We start from the raw sequence: 18,248 nt of genomic DNA, 5'->3' as shown, positions 1-18,248 counted from the left end.
GGCCGGGTGGGGGGGTGGAGGGGAATCTCCCGCCATTTTTCAATAATTTCCTCCGGTGCAGCTGAGAACGAGTCGTGACTGCCGAACGCGGGGACCCGTAGCGAAGGTTGGCCGGAGGCTTCGGGACGGCGCGGAAGTGTGCGAGGGAGTTCTGTGCCCGTGGGTCCCGTTCCATGGCTCTAGCGCGGCGGCGCCAGCAGTGAAGGAGCCGAGTTCGCGCCGCCCTCTCACCCCTCCCCTCCCCCACCCCACCCCCGGGAGCCAGGCGCTCGCTCCGGGCCGCGGGGCCTAGTGTTGCGCCGCGGGTCCACGGAGGAGCCGTCGCCTTCCCCGCCACCGCCGCTGCCGCGATGGCGCCGCTCCTGGGCCGCAAGCCCTTCCCCCTAGTGAAGCCGCTTCCCGGCGAAGAGCCGCTCTTCACGATCGCGCACACCCAGGAGGCCTTCCGCACCCGGGAGTATCCTTTTGCAGCAGCACCGGCCAGGCCGCCCGCGGGGTGGGGTGGAGCGAGGTGGGCCGCGCAGCCCCGCGCCGGTGGCAGCTGTCAGCCAGCCCGGCGCGGGCGGGCCTGCACCCAGAGCCCGAGCCCCGGGCCCGCCGATCCGGGGGGGGGGGCTGGGGTGGGGTGGGGTGGGGTGGGGTAGGGTAGGGGTGCGCGGCCCGGCCGGCCGGGCTCAAGCAGCCTCCGAGCCTTGCGCCCTTCATCCTTCCCCCGGCTCCGCACTTTGTCCCCGGGCCTCGTTATGGAGGAGCGACCCTCCATCCCACTCCCAGCGGGGGTTGGCGTTAGGCCCTAAGTACCGGGGGTGAGTGGGGTTTCCTTTGCTGCTGGTTTTTTCTTTTAAAATTAAACCTTCCACTTAAGTTTTGGAAATCGTACTTGCGCGGCCTCGTGATCCGGGTTGTACAAGGCGCGACTGCGTTCCCCGCCCCCCCCCATCTTTGCGGGGACATTTGTGTTTTGCTCCTTCCGAGTGGACTGGAGGTTGATGAACTGACGGGATCGTGGGGCTCAAAATCAAGAATGAATTTCCAGACTTAGAGTAAAGACAGTAAAAAAGTTACCTTGGAGGAGCCGATGCCTTCTATCCCTGGACTTGCACAGATTTGGAATTCTGACGGTATACAAGATCGGTATTTATCTTTAAACAGCGTTTTTCAAAGACGCGCTTACAGTTTTTATGTTGTATTTTAGGAGCACGAGGCTGATGTTTTAAATGAGAGGCATCCTAATCATTGCTTAAGGTTTCTTGTTGTCAAGCTTATTGTCAAGTCTCTTAGCTAAACTTGTACCACTCTTACTTTTTTTATGGATGCCAGATGCATCCTTTTTGAATCTTAACCGTAAAAAAGGTTTTTGAATCTACCTTTCTTTAGTGTACAGAAAGCTTCAAGAGTGAAGCCTACTGTGTTAGCTTTATCACTGCTTTTTCTTTGGAAGGACTTGATTTCTCAGCAGTGTCTGTTTGCTTCCTAGTAGAAGGAAGTGCGAGTGTGAGCCATATCATTTGATTACATTTCTCTTTGATCCTCCCTCTAATGTAGCGCTTTATGGGATTGTTTCAGTGCAGTTTGAGGATGTTAGGTGTTCATGCAGGAAGGGACTTGGAAAATGAGTCCATGCTGTAGGAAGACTCTCGAAGAAATGCAACCAGAGCATCTCAGAGCGGAGCTAGATCCTGGAGATGGTGGGGTTCCCCTGCCTGCGTATGCCTGGTAGGCCCAGACAGTTGATATCACACACTTGTAAATGATAAGAGTCAGGAGGAGAATCCAGTGCTCTTGGCACCTCATGCCTGAAAGTAGATCACAAAAGGAACATGGAATGCTATTCCTTCGCTTTTAATAATGTTAATCCACTGTTTGTTCCAGTTGGTAGCACAAGATGTGTGTGTGTGTGCGCGCTCAGTGGCTCAGTCCTGTCTGACTCTTTGTGACCCCATGGACTACAGCCCGCCTGGCTCCTCTGTCCATGGGATTTCCGGAGCAGGTTGCCATTTCCTTCCTCGGGATCTTCCCCACCCAGGGTTTGAACTCCTGTCTCTTGGCGTCTCCTGCGTTGGCCAGTGGGCTCTTTACCACTGATCCATCTGGGAAGCCTGTAGTATAAGTTACGGTGTGTTTAAGGGAGAGGTTGAAGTGGTAATCTGGTTCTTCTTCTTGTCCTATTAGAGCTTTTGGAGGATTGTTTTGGAGAAGTGCTGAAGCTCTCCCAATCACAGCATTATTCTAAAAGTGCCCTATTTTTTTTTTAAAATAACATTCCAAAACATCATGAAGTAAAAAATTACTTGTGGAAATATACTGTATCCTTTTCACATGTCTTTTGAGCAGTTGATGGTTATTCACACGAATGTTACTGGATGTTGATTTTCACGTCTGGTTCTAGTGAAGTATAAGAAACTGCAATAGGGAGGAGACACATTCTGAGTCTCTAATAGGAACTGAGCTCTGTTTAAAAAAAAAAAATGGCTGTAGATAACTAACTTAGAACTGGCAGTCTAGGCTTTTTCGTATCATTTACTGAAATTGTTGAAATAAAATGGTATATATGAAGTGTCTCTTTTAGTGATGACAGTTGAACACTGATACCTGGAACTTTTTAAGTGGTGTGTATTTAATAAAAATTCTTCATCTCTAAAATCTCCCCTACCAGTTTTTAGAACCCTTTTAACAAAGGAGTTCTTAAATTGTGTTAACCTATTGGGGAGAAATTGCTCCCTTGGGAATTTCTACGAGTGGAAGCACTTTGAGGATGGTTTTTAAACAATTGTATTGTGTGGTTGGCAGGTTGGCATATTTTTTTATTAGGCTATTAGTGATTTCATAGAGGAGAATGAGGATGTGGTTGGATAACTGCTGCATTTGAAGTGTTGGTTTTTTCAGTTTTAAGTTTATAGTTACAATTATGTTTTTAATGGGATTTCATACTTTAATTTTCTCCTAATTCCTCCCTTTGGATTGCATGTATATTCTGTAGCAAATTTTTATGGTATTTTATTGACTTAAAGCTATGAGCATTGTGTTCTTGAAGGCATTGTTGTATGTCTTCATTAAACTGACAGTGTTAGTTGTGGATGATGTACACACATTTAATGACTGGGTTGTATATCGATGATTATTGTACTGTACCTTTAAATCTATGGCGCATTGCTTCCCAGGATAGTACTACAGGCAAGGGCCTAGATCTTACCTGGAAAAGTTAACTTTATCGGAATCGCTTCTTGATGTGATTGTTTGACAGTAGAAGTCTGCATTCACTGTGTTTAAGTCAAGACGGATTTTAGGGAGGAACTGAACCTGCAGGCAGCCTGCTGTAGATTAATTTTTTTTTTTTTGTATTGCTTTGACTATCCTAGTTTCTAAAGCCTAGGAACTGATTCATAACCTTAGTCGTATCAGTATGAGAAGTTTTAGATGGTGTAGTAAGGAGAGGCTGCTAGAATATACAGTTATTCTGGCTCTAGGTAAGAATAACTTAATTTGCCGAGAAAAACATGACAAGCATTCTAAGAGCTGGGGTTAAATTGTAGTTGTAAGACAGGATTTTATTGGACAGTTGGAATATTGAGCTCGTATGCTGATTTTCATAATGTAATTTCTTTAAAGTAACAAGTTATTAGCAGGTTAGAGTTATTTTTAACTTAATGACAGGCTGGTCCAAAGAGAGAAAACAGGCTAAAAAGCAGACCTTGTGTTGGTGCTTTGTCTTCTGACTTAGAACTCCTAGGGTTATAGTTATGCTTATTTAACCTCCATACTTTTCTGGGCCGCTTCCTTTCAGGCTATCAAGTACTTTATTGAAAGAAACCATACTTAAAAGGCTAAAGAGAACAAAGAAGCAGCATATGGTGGTAAGGAGGTACCTCTTAAACTTTTGAAAAGGGAGATACATAATGAATTAGCCTAGGATTTGAAAATATCTTATCATTTATAGCTTACACAACCTTTGGAGAATTGCTTTGACATTTTGTCTGCAATTATAAGTACAGCAGTCGCTGGAACATAAAAACTTCAATTGGCATTTGCCCTGAGGGGTTATTTGAGAGTGAGTGACTTATTTTGGTAACCTAAAATCTGAAATAGGATTCAGAGGCAGCTGACTCAATATTCTTCTGGAAGGGTTTTTTTTTCCTCCTTTTTTTTTTTTAAAGGTAAGTCAAATGAATAACCAGAAAAGAGTTACATAAACTTAAAAGTACCTTATATTAGGGGTTGTTGTAGTAATTTCAGTTTTAAACTTTTAAAATTAATCTAATTTGAATAACTAGTCAATTAAAAATTGTGTTGTCAGAGGACCTTCATTCCTAGATATAAGTGTTAGGATTGTACAGCTGTCCATTATGATGTGGTGGTGGTGGTGGTGGTGGTTTGGTTGCCAAGTTGTCTGTGAATCTTGTGACCCCATGGACTGTAGCCTGTCAGACTCCTCTGTCCATGGGATTCTCCAGGGAAGAATATTGGTGTGGGTTGCCATTTTCTTCTCCAGGGGATCGTCCCGACCCGAGAATTGAACCTGGGTCTCCTGCATTGTAGGCAGATTCTTTACCAACTGATCTACAAGGGAAGCCCCAATGTGATGTGAGCCACATGTGATTAAATTTTTTCTAGTGGCCACATTTGAAAAAAAGGAAAATGAGTGCAAAAAAGGAAAGGCACATTTTTCTTATTTTCCAAGATTCAGGCTGAAGGAGTGGTCCCTATCTGCAGCATCTTTTTCTGGTGGCAGAAAGAACAGGAAACCGTGATGGCTTTTTAAGCTTCTTCCTGGTGGTGGCGTCTGTTCCATCTATTTGCCAGAGCAGGTCATGTGGTCAAACCCAAGGTGGTGATGTGGGGATGATGTACTTTCCTCTTCCCAGGAGGCATTTCAAGCCACATGGTAGTGGGTGGAGATGTATTGATAGAATCCTCTTGTGGAGGGGAGTGGATATTTGGAAAGAATAGTACTGTCTGCCACATTTTAGGATTAAGGCAGTGTTTCCTGGGGAAAGTTATTTTTAAGTTGAGATCTAAAGGATGGTTAGAAGTTAGGTGGAGACTTCCCTGGAGATCCAGCAGTTGAGATTCTGCGCTTCCACTTAAGGGGACATGGTTCGATCCCTGGTCAGGGAACTAAGATCCCACACAGGCCGGGTGGCACAGCAAAACAAACAAAAAAAACATTTAGTTAGATGAAGAAGAGGTCTACATCTTTTGAAGAGCTTGTGAGTTTGATGGTTCTTGATTTTGGAAGAATAATTATTAAAAAAAAAATGTTAAAACAAACAAAAAAAAACATTTAGTTAGATGAAGAAGAGGTCTACATCTTTTGAAGAGCTTGTGAGTTTGATGGTTCTTGATTTTGGAAGAATAATTATTAAAAAAAAATGTTAAAACCTTCTATTTATTTTTATTTTTTTGTGCTGTTGCACTTGTGGAACCTGGGCAAATGGCAGTAAACTCACTGAGTCCTGACTGCTGGACCACCAGGGAATTCCCACTTTTGAAATAAGTTTCATGTGGCTGGAGTGGGAAAGTAGGAATGGAGATGCAGTGATGAGATATACAAATGGGGCTGCATCACCACCAGCCGTTGTGAGATAGACTGAGGAATTTGGACTTTGCCTTAAATTTAGTGGAGGCTGTTGAAAGAATTTGAAAAGCAAAGAAGCAAGCTTTTAGGTTAGGAAGATTACTGTGAGTGCAGCATTAAGAAAGGTTAAGAATGGATCTGTAGCCTAGTGGCAACTAGACCAGTGATTAAGTCATCTCAGCAGTAGATAACAGTGGTCTGAATAAATTCACTAGCCCTTGAAGTGGAGAGAAGTACAGTTTGTGAATTTCTGAAATAAGTAGATTTGGCAGGGTTTGGTGATTGATTGAGGAGAAGTCAGGTTATGTTTTGGTTATGATTTGATTAGTGGTGTCCTATGACATCAGTTCAGTTCAATCACTCAGTCGTGTCCGTCTTTTGTGACCCCATGGACTGCAGCACACCAGGCTTCCCTGTCCATCACCAACCCCTGGAGGTTGCTCAAACTCATGTCCATCGAGTCGATGATGCCATCTCATCCTCTGTTGTCCTCTTCTCCTCCTGCCTTCAATCTTTCCCAGCATCAGGGTCTTTTCCATTGAGTCAGTTCTTTGCATCAGGTGGCCAAAGTATTGGAGTTTCAGCTTCAGCATCAGACCTTCCAATGAATATTCGGGACTGATTTCCTTTAGAATGGACTGGTTTGCTCTCCTTGCAGTCCAAGAGACTCTGAAGAGTCTTCTCCAACACCACAGTTCAAAAGCATCAATTCTTTGGCGCTCAGCTTTCTTTATAGTCCAACTCTTACATCCATACATGACTACTGGAATAACCGTAGCTTTGACTGTGACATAGAGGACCCTATGAGACCGGAAGGAAGAGGGCAGGGCCCAGCCTTAAAAGGAGAACATAAAGTGGTTAGAACCAAATAGGCCCAAGGTGGCAGAAGCCACCTTCCAGTAACCTTGAATCTCATTCTATACACTCTTTGTAATAGTTAAGCACATGGTAAATGACTCCCACTGGCACCAAGACCTTTTGGAAGCTGAGCCATAAAAGGCCAGAAAGTGGGTGGTGGCCCAATTCTTGGAAATGCCCACCCCCTTCCCCAAAATAGTTGGAATAATCCTCCTACTGCCTATGAATTTACCCAACCCATTAAAAACTAACCATGCCGTATTTCAGGGCCTCTCCCCTTCTGAGATGGCCCGCACTCTGTCTGTGGAGTGTGTATCGACCTAAATAAACCTGCTTTCCCATTTAGGTCTTAGGGCAGAGCCTGGCTGCTTGCATCCTTCATAGGTGTTCTATATTGATAAATCTACTTCTTGCTTACAGCTTTGCTTCTTGCTGAATTCCTTCCATGCTGATACTAAAGAACCTGAGCTTCATTAAGTTCTGAGACCAGGTGTGTGACTGGAGCAGGGAGACTGGGTTCAAGTCCCATCTGCAGTGTAACTGGGTTTGAGTCCCAATCTGAGATGTGGGGTTTCACCTAGAAGAGGATCAGTTGTTTATTTTGTTTTGACTGTGGAGTCATGTAGTGTTTAGTTTGGACATTCTTATGTTGAACTGTTGAGGCTATCCAAATAGAGATGTATATGTTGCTAGTATATATCTATATATGGGCCTGGAGTTCAGATAGAGGGGACTGAGCTGCTAATAGAAGTTATTAGCATTTATAGATAGTAATTGAAGTTAATAGGAGTGGATGAGGCCACCCAGAACGAGAATGCTGGACTGATAAAGATTTTCAAAGGTGGTGGGAAAGACTTGTATCAGGGTAGAAGGGACTTTCATTACTGTATTTGAAAAACCATAATCAATCAATATTTGCTATTTAAGTGTATATTGTTTGAAACTAGTTTTCTCTTTGTTTTCCTTCTGAAAATAAAAATCTTAGAAAATAAAACCCAATTAAATCTTGATGAGTGGTTTTCGGTACTGTGGGGGGTCAGAGTAGTTTTCCTGTTGCAACATGTTTGCATTTCAAGGGGCCTGAGGGGAAGTGAGATTTTTAAATCAGAAAAAATGTGTTTAAAAGCAAACAAGACTGGGAGAAAAGGATGTGAGGGTGAGAAGCACAAAGTACCTGAGAAGAAGATTACCAGTGAGGCCAGTTAAATGTTAAAATGTTATGACTGGTTGAGAAATGAGGATCAGAAGCTGGATTTGGATAATGGCTCTGTTACGGGAGAGAAAGAACTGATTTGAGAAGTATGTAAGTGGTTACAGTTAGGGGGCTCAGGAAGTTAGGATGATTCCCTGAGTTCTGCCTTGGACCATTCAGTGAGATTGGGAATATCTGTTAAAGAGCACGTTTGAGCACGAGTGGAGGGGTAATGAGAGTTTAGAAACAGTTGGATTTGAGGAATCATTGAGGCATCTGGGGGGTAGCAGTCCTGTGTATTATTGACCATATGGGTCTTAATCTGAGGAGAATGGACTTGGCACATTATTCTGACTTTTGAAAGGAACAGTAATAAAAACGTAATGCTTTCTCTTTAGGATATATTTGTTAATCTCACATTCTCTCTGATGATGCAGTGAATTTCTTCAGTGTAGCTGAATGATGTATTAGAATGTTATTAAGCTTTTTGAATGTTTAAATAAATCTACTTACTGATTCTTTTTATTTTACCTCTCCTCCCCAGGTGCAAATAGAGAAACAGAAAACAAACCATTTTGTTGGTTAGTCAGTTAACGTCCCTATGGAAGCCATGCTAGTTCGTTTTCACCAGAGGATTTTATAAATTTTCGGTGATTGGATTTGCATAGGGCTCTGTGGTAGTCTGACTCCTGGTTTTCACTGGTACTCTGTTTTAATAGTTTAATCATTTAAATATTATCATCACCCCACTGAGGAAAAAGAGACGTACTGTTTTGTTTTTGGCAGATCCAGAGAATGATACAGCAAGAGAAGGTACTTCTTTATTGACTAAAACTACAGTTTTGGATTATTTATGGATTTATCCCTGTCATTTTTCTTTTAACTCATAATAGCCCTAGAAACCAAGAATCTCCTTTATACTAAAAATGAATTATTTGTTTAGTTGTTCAGTAATATTACGAGAGGAGCTGTTTAAATACTTTTTATTTCAACCATTATAGAAACTGTCACTTGGAAAGTACAGAGATTGGCAGTCAGCCCTCTAGTTGTGGTGTCAGTTTTCCTGCATAGCATCTTTTGCTGTGCATACAAGGAAATCAGTTACCTGTCACTTGAATTTGAACGTGGCTGGCTGATAATGAATTCCAGTTGGGGTGGTGTGGAAAGTTCCCACGCACACGGTACTAGTTGGGTGATCTCTTCCTCCCTCTCCCTCACAAAGAGGGACTAATTACTGGTGAATGACTTGTTAACGTGGTGTTACTGCAGGTGACATAAACTCTGGATACATTACTACTATGTCAGAATTATTTTTAGAATTTTATGGTATTTATGTTTTAAACCCAAGAGAATCAAGAAGTGTTTCCAAGGTAGGCTAGAAGGTCATTAGGAAATGGATCATGAGCATGTGCACAGGGTTATTATTCCAAACTGCCTGGGAAACTGGTGTAGCCATTTCATCTTCCTGTGGAACTGATTCTTAAACTTGCTGACCATTTGAGTTGTGTAACAATTTCACAGACCTTGGATTCTTATTTCTTATCTCTTGTGTTTTATTTTGCCTTAATTTTTTTCTTATAATTCTTAGTTCTTTGGGAGTCTTGTGAAGTGAAATTTGGGTGAATAGTGTTAATCATCTTGCTTGGATTAGCCAGCTGAAAACTCTGATTTCAGTTTATGCTGTGCATTTTAGAAAGGATACTGTGGTTTTTTCCATATATGATAAGTAGTTTGTGGATTAGTCTGTCTCTGTTGCTTGAGTATCATTTTCCTGAGCCCCTGCTCACAGAGAGTATGAAGCCCGCTTGGAAAGGTACAGTGAGCGCATCTGGACGTGTAAGAGTACCGGGAGCAGTCAGCTCACACACAAGGAGGCCTGGGAGGAGGAACAGGAAGTTGCTGAACTGTAAGTAGGAGAAGCACTGCCCTTCTAATGCTGTCTTCACATTATTAGGAAAAGGGGACTATTAACCACAAAACAGTATTTGTATTTAAGTTTATGGGGCTTAAATTGGAATGCATTACGTTGATGTACTGGTGTCTTGCCTCTTGTCATTTTGTGAGTAACACAGTATGTGGGATATATAGTTGTGCGTACACTTAACTTTGGTATGTACTAGGCTTTTGAATGTTCTTGCTGTATACTTTTCCCTTACAAATACTCTGGGAATGTGGTTCTGAACAAAGGAAACTGATATAATCTAGAAGTAATACGGAGGCAGCGAATTAGCAGAGGATTTTCTTTATTTTGTGGTCATTTGAAATTTAAGACAGTATTTATAGCAGCTATTGAAAATAAATACACAGTTGGAAGATAGTTTACCTGAGTGGGATGGTTAAATGAGGTATCTTAAAAGTTCTGTGTTCAACGGGTGTATTTGTCTGGGTATTCTTTCAAAGAAAATACTCAGAATTTAGACAACAGATGCTTGCAAAGATAAGTAGGAACTAGGGATGATAAAACAGTACCTTTTTTGGAAAATGAAATATAGTTGATATACAGGATTGTATGTTTCAGGTGTACAGTATGGTGATTCATAATTTTTAAAGGTTGTGCTGTGTGTAGGGAAAGAGCAAAGTAGCTGAGGTGGTAGCAGTTAGGGTCTTGCTCTCACCCCACGGTTTGTAAATACATGGTTATGTAACAGCTGAGAGCGCTTATAGCACTGCGCATGCGCATCACGATGGGTACCTGCTTGGCCACAGGCCACTTTTGTTCTGTAAACTTATATAAGCTCCACGTGAAAAGCCCTTGCAGCTTCTTTATGGCCACGTCCACTACGTCAGAACGGCTGCCTCCCGGCTGCCGAGCCAACCCGGAGAGAATAAACGTGTGCGGTTCCTGTGGCGCCGTGAGTTTTCTTCCAGCTTCCCTGCTCACACCTTGCCTACCAGGGGTTCAGCGAACAGTGAGATACAGTGAGCCAACTATTTATAGTTATTATAGAAAAACAATACTCTTTTGGAAATTCAGAGTAGAAATGTTTCCTGTGGACTTCTCATTGACTTCTCGTAATAGTATATAAACAGAGCATACAGTTTAGTAATGAATACCATATTTCTGCTCTTTTGCCTGGGTAACAGCACTATCTTCACTTGAGACCTGGGCTCTAGTAATGGCTCCATCACTGATTAATAATTAGTCAAGTCTGTTAACCTGGTGCCTGTTTCTCTGCTTGGGTCACTGACGTTGTTCCATTTTGAATTAGTGTTATTTATGTTTATACCTTGTCAGTGTACTAGACTCAGGGTTGGCCTACCTTTTCTGTAAAGTGCCAGTTAATATATTTTAGGGTTTGTGGACCATATGGTCTCTGTCTCAACTATTCAGCTTTGATGTTGTACAGTGAAAACAGCTATTGATAATACCATAACTGAATGGGAGTGAGTAGGTCCCAATAAAATTTTATTTACCAAAAAAAGTACTCGTAGCAGGGTGGATTTGGCTCATAGGCTGTTCCTGACCCCTGTAGTAGCCTGTGAACTAGAGGGCAGGTCTCATGTTTGATTGATGCTAAAATTGGTCACAGTGCCTAGGCACAATTGTTTGTACTGTAAAAGCACGTACAATTTGCTCTTTACAAAATAGAGATAATACTCTCTTCTGGATATCTTTCTGGTTGTGTAAAAATTCTCTTTGAATGAAAGATGATAACCATTAACCTACAGCAAATAAAGAGTAGTAAGGGGGAGATCAGTTATTGTTGCTTGTAATATGATGATGTACCTGGAAAACCCAAAGACAATCAGGTGGACAACTGTTAGGAACAGATCAGAGAATTGATGAAAATAAATTGCTCTCCTTCACACAGAAATAAAGTACAGTGGGAATCCAGAGGTTAGCAAGACTAACCTAGAGTTGCTGGGGAAAACTCCATGAGATTTAATGAAGAAGGTGACAGTTGAAGGATAGTTTGTGCCCAGCTGCAGAGGACAGGATGAGGTGTTTATATTTACTTCTGTGAATAATCTTTGTATTTTCCAGTGCCTTGCCTGTATGTGCTAAAGGACTTTTTCAGTTGACCCGAATAACTCTCTGGATAGTCTTTTTCGCATATTCTTGGAAACTGATGACTTGTTTGTTTAGTTTGAAGGAGGAGTTCCCCGCCTGGTATGAGAAACTTGTCCTGGAAATGGTTCACCATAACACAGCCTCCTTAGAGAAGCTAGTGGATACTGCTTGGTTGGAGATCATGACCAAATACGCAGTGGGAGAAGAGTGTGACTTTGAGGTGAGCGCCTGTTTTTACTTATTTTTTTAATGTGATTTGATTCACTAACCATATGTCAGGATTAGAGCTTCCCATGCAGATTACAGAAAGTATTTCTGTGTGGGTAATATTGAAGTCCCCTTTACTTAATAGTATCAAATATATTTTTAAACATTTAATATTAAGTATTTTAATCACTAAATTTTAGAACTATGTAAAAGACTTTCAGATATTTTTAGTCCAAATCTATGGAATCTAAGGCAAAAGATTTCCATTTCCGTACAACAGGGATTGAGTTGACTTCTTTCTATATAAGTTTGTTTAATTTTCCAGCCCATTACTAGAGGATAACTGTCACTGAAGTAAATAGGTAGGATGACTATTACTATTACTGATTTACTAAAGTAAATAGGTAAACTATTTACATAACACTAAAGCAATCCCCATATAGTCCTTTGAAAGTTTAAAATAAGATTCATTTGTTGAAGTTCTGTATGTACTGGATACACTGGGCTGGTTGCTTTACATAGTATCTTACAGAATCTGCACAGAAAGGCTGAGGTGATAAACAGGGTTAGATGTTTAGATAGCTTGTTCAGGTTGATACAATGTACTAGTATGTAACGAAATAGCTGACTGACAGTGGCCAGGACTTCTCAAAGTTTAGCTTAAATAAAATGACTTTGAGGATTTCTGAATATGCATTCTTGGGCCCCATCCCCTGAGACTACAGGGAAGGTCTAGGGTAGGACCTGAAAGTTTGCAATTCTAACACACTCCAGGACGTGATGATATGAACACGTGGGAGACAGCCGTTTTGAGTAGCATCAGCTTAACCAGTGAAGACATTTGATTATCTCACATAGTAAGTCTTAGAAGCAGGCAGTTCCAAGTTTGGTGTAGAGGCTGTCCTTCTGCCTTTCTATTCTGTTCTTGGTGTGTTTGGTTTTGTCCTTAGTTTTGTTGCCTCTTGGTTGTGAAATTGTGACTGTATTCAGAGCAAGCAAATGCTTGTCTAAGCATAATAAGAAAATCTTTATTAGAAGCATATTCTTCCACATTCCCTTTTATCTTTACATGTTATTGACTAGACCATGGCTTACATAACCATCTTCAGCTACAAGGGGGCTAAGAAAGTGAATACTCCCTTTTTTTTTTCCTCCTTTTTTTTAAAGCCTCAAAAGAAGGAGGGAGAAAAGGAGAAGGGAAATGGCTTAGGTTAACCCAGCAGTAGCCAGTAAGTCGTTGTCTGGTTCCAAAGTCCTTATTCTTTACTCAATTTACTTTAACTCCCTGTATCTCCTAGCTACTTTTTATATTTGTAATGTCTGTGGAATCATCATTGGGTTTTAATCACACACTTTATATCATTCTGTGTCCTGGCAGGAAACAGATGGTATATTCAAATGGTGTAATTGAATTGAGTTTGAAAAAGAAACTTCAGATCACAGTCTGATCTAGGTCAAGGAAAACTGACAAGGAAAGGTTAAGTACCTCATGGCAATCAATAGTGGAGAGGCTTTACTGCTTCTAAACTCGAAGTAAATGAGGGAAGGGAAGGTTACTGGAACTAGGAGAGAATAGTGTCATTGTAGAAAAGCGCTTTGGTGTAGAGAGAAGTGACCAGCTGCTGAGGCTGGCGGTCAGGGGAATGCGTGTCACCCTTCTTTGCCCTGTGATTTTCGGCTTGTGCTCCCCATGGGTTGAACTCAGAACCCAGGGAGAAAGGAGCCCTTTGATGTAGTTCATTAAGGTCAGCCTGTTTAAGCACAGAGCAAGGTAGAGAAGACTGGAGATGGACGTGGAGTGATGAAAGGAAAATACTGCAAGGTGGAAGAGGAGTTCCAGGAGAGGGAGAGAGGTGTGTCTGTAAACGTATGAAGAGATGTTTCTATTCATCAGTAACCTAGAAAATCAAGTGAAAACCACAGTGAGGTCATTTTATACACATCTCATTAGTGAATAAAGAAAAGTTAAAATAATGCCAAGTTTTGACAAGACTGTGGAGCGGCTCATCCATTGCTAACTATTTCGGTAACTGCTTTGGCATTATTGAATACAGTATGCCCTTTGACTAGGGTTTTTGTTCTTGAGTATTTTCTCTTTTAATAACTGATAATGTTGAGCACCTTTTCTGCTTGTTGCTATCCTTTTATTTGTGTTTCCTTTGGTGAAATGTCTGTTCAAATCTTCCTCCATCTTAAAATTTAAATTTAATTTAAATTGGATTATTTTCTTGTTTTTAAGTTGTGAGACTTATTTATATTTTCTGGATACAAATCCTTTGCTATATATATGCTTTTTTTTGTTCCAATCTAGGACTTGTATTTTTATTCTCTTAACAGTGTCTTTAGAAGAGCAGACATTTTTAGTTTTGATGAAACCAAATAGAAAATATCTAACCATATCTATAATTATATGTAATATAAATGTTCTAAGGTGAAAGTTGATCAGTCGTGTCCAACTCTTTGCAACCCAGTGGGCTGTAGACCACCAGGCTCCACCATCCATGGGATTTTCCAGGCAGGAATACTGGAGTGGGTTGCCATTTCCTTCTCCAGAGATAAATGTTTTAAAACTTCAATTAAAAGGTAGAGATTGTCAGATTGGATAAAAAATTTCGAAATGATTTTAATGCATAGAATCTAGCCAGAACAACTTTGAAAAAGAACAGCAAAAGTAGAATCCTAATCCTCTCTGATTTTGAGCCTTACTTTAAAATAGTAAGATGGTATAATTTGGAGAAGGCAATGGCAACCCACTCCAGTACTCTTGCCTGGAAAATCCCATGGATGGAGGAGCCGGGTAGGCTGCAGTCCATGGGGTCGCTAAGAGTCAGACACGACTGAGCAACTTCACTTTCACTTTTCACTTTCATGCATTGGAGAAGGAAATGGCAACCCACTCCAGTATTCTTGCCTGGAGAATCCCAGGGACAGTGGAGCCTGGTGGGCTGCCGTCTATGGGGTCGCACAGAGTCGGACACGACTAAAGCGACTTAGCAGCAGCAGCAGCATAATTTGGTATAAACACAGGCAGATACATCAGTGGAACAGAATAGCATCCAGAAATAGACACATTTGCACGCACATGCACGCACACATATTAGTCTCTGCTGATTTTTGATAGAGGTGGAAAGGTAATTAAAGTGAAGAAAAGATAGTCTTCAATAAATGGTTCTGGAATAATTGGATATCCATATATAATTGATTTTGTAGACAATGGAAATTCTTGAACTTTATTTACATGTATCAGGTTTGTATAGTAGTTACCCTTTGGCCTTAATACGTTGGTACATGAATTATGAACTGGATGGTGATCATTTTATTTTTTTAAGATGTCCTATTTCATGCTAGAGGTCTGGGAAATAAAGTTGGAAAAAAAATCACTGTACTTGGCTCTTTTAGAGTTTTCGTGAACTTTTTTGGTCAGATTATGTGGAATGCTTATCAATGTTACCTTTAGGTTTCTAGTTCTTAATTATTATCTTTGACTCTCTCTCCTTTCTTATAGGTTGGGAAGGAAAAAATGCTCAAAGTGAGGATTGTTAAGATTCATCCTTTGGAGAAAGTAGATGAAGAGGCCACTGAGAAGAAATCTGATGGCTCCTGTGACTCTCCCTCAAGCGACAAAGAGAATTCTAGCCAAATTGCTCAGGATCATCAGAAGAAGGAGGCACCTGGGAAGGAAGAGGAAGGAAGGAGAGAGAGCATTAGTATGTAGGATACCGTCTTTCCTTATTGAGCTGTGCAACTTTGTTTATTTTATTATGCACACATCTTGTTGAGTTCTGTAGCAACTCAGTTTGTAATTGAGTTTTGTTGTTAGATAGACGTGCTTTTGTTTGTTTATGCTTTGGAAAACATACCTATACTGTGACTCAAGATTTAAATCTCCTTACACAATTAAGGCATTGGGAAGTCATTTCCTCTAGTTGCTTAGAAATCTGTGTGCACATACCAAGGTACTCAAGATGAGAAAGAAGGTTTGCCTTCTTTTTCTCTTTAAGTTGGAATTATGTGTATATGCGTGGAAGGGGGATGATCTGAGTAGGAGGAATAAATTCTAATCCCTGTTTCTCTTCACATTGCAAGCCAGTGTGATGCTTTTGAGGTACTTCCTTTTGTCTGTTATCCTTCTCAGATGGGAACTGCCAGAATTCTGAAGCACTATGATGTCTAAAAGTAATTTTTAGGGACCTGGAAACCTAACATAATGTTTTGAAAGTTGAACTGAGACATTACACATTGGGAAAATTATTTATCCTCTGAGGCCTCCCTCCCCCTCCCCCTTTTCCAAAAAATCTGTGTCAATTAGGAAATTAACTGGGTTAGATTTCTTCTATCTCTGAAGATATGAGTACTCACAGGGTTTGAATATATTGAGCTTCCTCCTCTTGACTATCAGAGGATCAAATTTTACCTCATTATGTAACTGTTACAAAGTTTGAATTAGAACATTTCATTAGAGTGTTGTGCTGTGTGTCTTCCATTCTGTTTTGTGTCTCCTTATGCTTTGGGTGTGTGCAGATGGTTTTAAAGGGATGTCCTTTTCTTGTCCCAAGGAAACTTCTGAGACTGTGGTAATGCGTCCACCTCACTTGTTGATGCTTCAGTTTTTTCATTCTGTATTGTGACTGCTAATATCAATGTTTTTCAGTTTCTCTTTTCCTTCTTTTTGATACTGAAGTTTTACTTACATACCCAAGACTTGAGGTTGATAAGTGTTTTGGTTAAGTGTTGACTGATGATATGTCTTCTAACACTACTAGAATCAGATCATTGGAAGGGACTTCCCTGGTGGTCCAATGGTTAGGCCTCTGTGCTTCACCGCAGGAGGCACTGGTTTGATCCCTGTTCGGGGGAACTGAGATCCCTCCAAGCTAGGCCAAAAATAAAAGATCATAGAGTCAGATCATCGGAATCCCAGTAATGTGTTACAGCTGTTAGTTTTATTCCTTAAGCATTGTGTACTTAGGAACCCCTAGTTTTAGACTGGCTTCTTTTTTAGGATGTTATATGCCTTAGTTTAGGTTTCAGTTTTGGGATATAATGTTATTGCTAGTCTGTGGAAAGAATGGTAGGTGGGCTCAGTTCAGTTCAGTTGCTCAGTCGTGTCTGACTCTTTGCAATTCCATGGACTGCAGCACACCAGGCCTCCCTGTCCATTGCCAACTCCCAGAGTTTACTCAAACTCATGTCCATTGAGTCGGTGATGCCATCCAACCATCTCATCTTCTGTCGTCCCCTTCTCCTCCTGCCTTCAATCTTTCCCAGCATCAGGGTCTTTTCAAATGAGTCAGGTCTTCGCATCAGGTGGCCGAAGTAGGCTGGCTAAAGAATGTTACAATATACTCGGAATGTTTTCTGGGGGAAACTGATTAGCATTTCCATAGAAATATGATAGACAAATTCCAGTATTCAAAATGTTTTCTTCCTTCTACTTTATGGGGGTAAAATGTATTAGGCAGGAACTTTTCAGCTTTGTATTCTTAACCTCACTGTTACGAAATTCTGTGTTCCTCTATCAGAAAAGAACTGTCCTTCCTCTTGGTCACAATACCTGCTCTGAATTCCATTCCTTCCTGCTTTCTCAGGATTGGGTTAACTTTATTATTCTGCACTTCAGTGTTTTTAACCCTCTCTTGAATGGTTATTCTCAGCTTATAAATGAAGTCCCATTTTCCAAAAGCAAAACATACTTGTCTTTATCCTGTTGTTCTCTTTCTGACTTAACTCATTCAAGCCAAAATTCTTGAGAATGTTGTCTCCACTTTTTGACCATCGGTTTATTCCTTATGCTGTTAACTTGTGCTTCTTTACTCCTGAAACTGTTCCTAGTAAGGTTTTAGGTGACCCCTAATTGCCAAATCCACTGCTTTCTTTTTAGTGTGTTTTATTTACTTGTATATTTAACACTGCTGGTGACTCTCCTTTTTAGTTTATTTAATATCAGGGTCTCCTTTTTCTCCAACTACTTTTCTTTTTTTGCTTCCTTTCCCCACTGCTGTTCCTTTAGATTTTGTTTGTTTTCATATGATTTTGTTCTGCCTTCTTTTCATTTTTCAACACACCTACTTGGTATCTAAGGCAGAACACTGGGCAGCCTTTAGCATCTCCCTCATCTAGTTGGTTACCAGGTCTGTCGTCTCAGCTGTTCGCTTCACCATTCCCGATACATAAACTCAGATGTTTACGATTATATCTTCTGATGTCCTTTCTTCAGTCTCACCTTCCCATTTTATTCATATTCTGACTGCTGAAAGTGTTTTTTCCTTTTCTTGATTTTTCACGTTAGTTCTCTTTCCAAAATGTACATCTGGTTAGTTGGATCAAAATTCCTCTGTTTCCCTAGTGCCTGTAAAGCAAATTCCAATCTATTTAAGTGTTGTGCAAGGTTCATTACAATTTAT

General features: G+C 40.9%; 1 protein-coding gene across 2 annotated transcripts in view; it reads left to right on the top strand.

Annotated features, from left to right (window-relative positions):
* BAZ1B (bromodomain adjacent to zinc finger domain 1B) overlaps positions 1 to 18,248 on the top strand; it is a 54,893-nt gene continuing 36,645 nt past the window's right edge. The window contains exons 1-4 of one of the 2 annotated variants that reach the window (XM_081557877.1): positions 1 to 457; positions 9,415 to 9,531; positions 11,713 to 11,857; positions 15,350 to 15,551. In XM_081557877.1, coding sequence (XP_081414003.1) covers positions 351 to 457; positions 9,415 to 9,531; positions 11,713 to 11,857; positions 15,350 to 15,551 — 571 coding nt within the window. In that variant the 5' untranslated portion in view covers positions 1 to 350. Of the gene's footprint in view, positions 458 to 9,414; positions 9,532 to 11,712; positions 11,868 to 15,349; positions 15,552 to 18,248 lie in introns of those variants that run through there. The other variant, XM_081557878.1, reaches the window with a different exon arrangement.

Source organism: Giraffa tippelskirchi, chromosome 13 (assembly GCF_054371585.1).
Source record: "Giraffa tippelskirchi isolate mGirTip1 chromosome 13, T2T-mGirTip1v1.2.pri, whole genome shotgun sequence".
Taxonomy (NCBI): Eukaryota; Metazoa; Chordata; class Mammalia; order Artiodactyla; family Giraffidae; genus Giraffa; species Giraffa tippelskirchi.
Note: the sequence above shows the minus strand (reverse complement) of the source record. Positions and strands in the feature narration are given on the sequence as shown.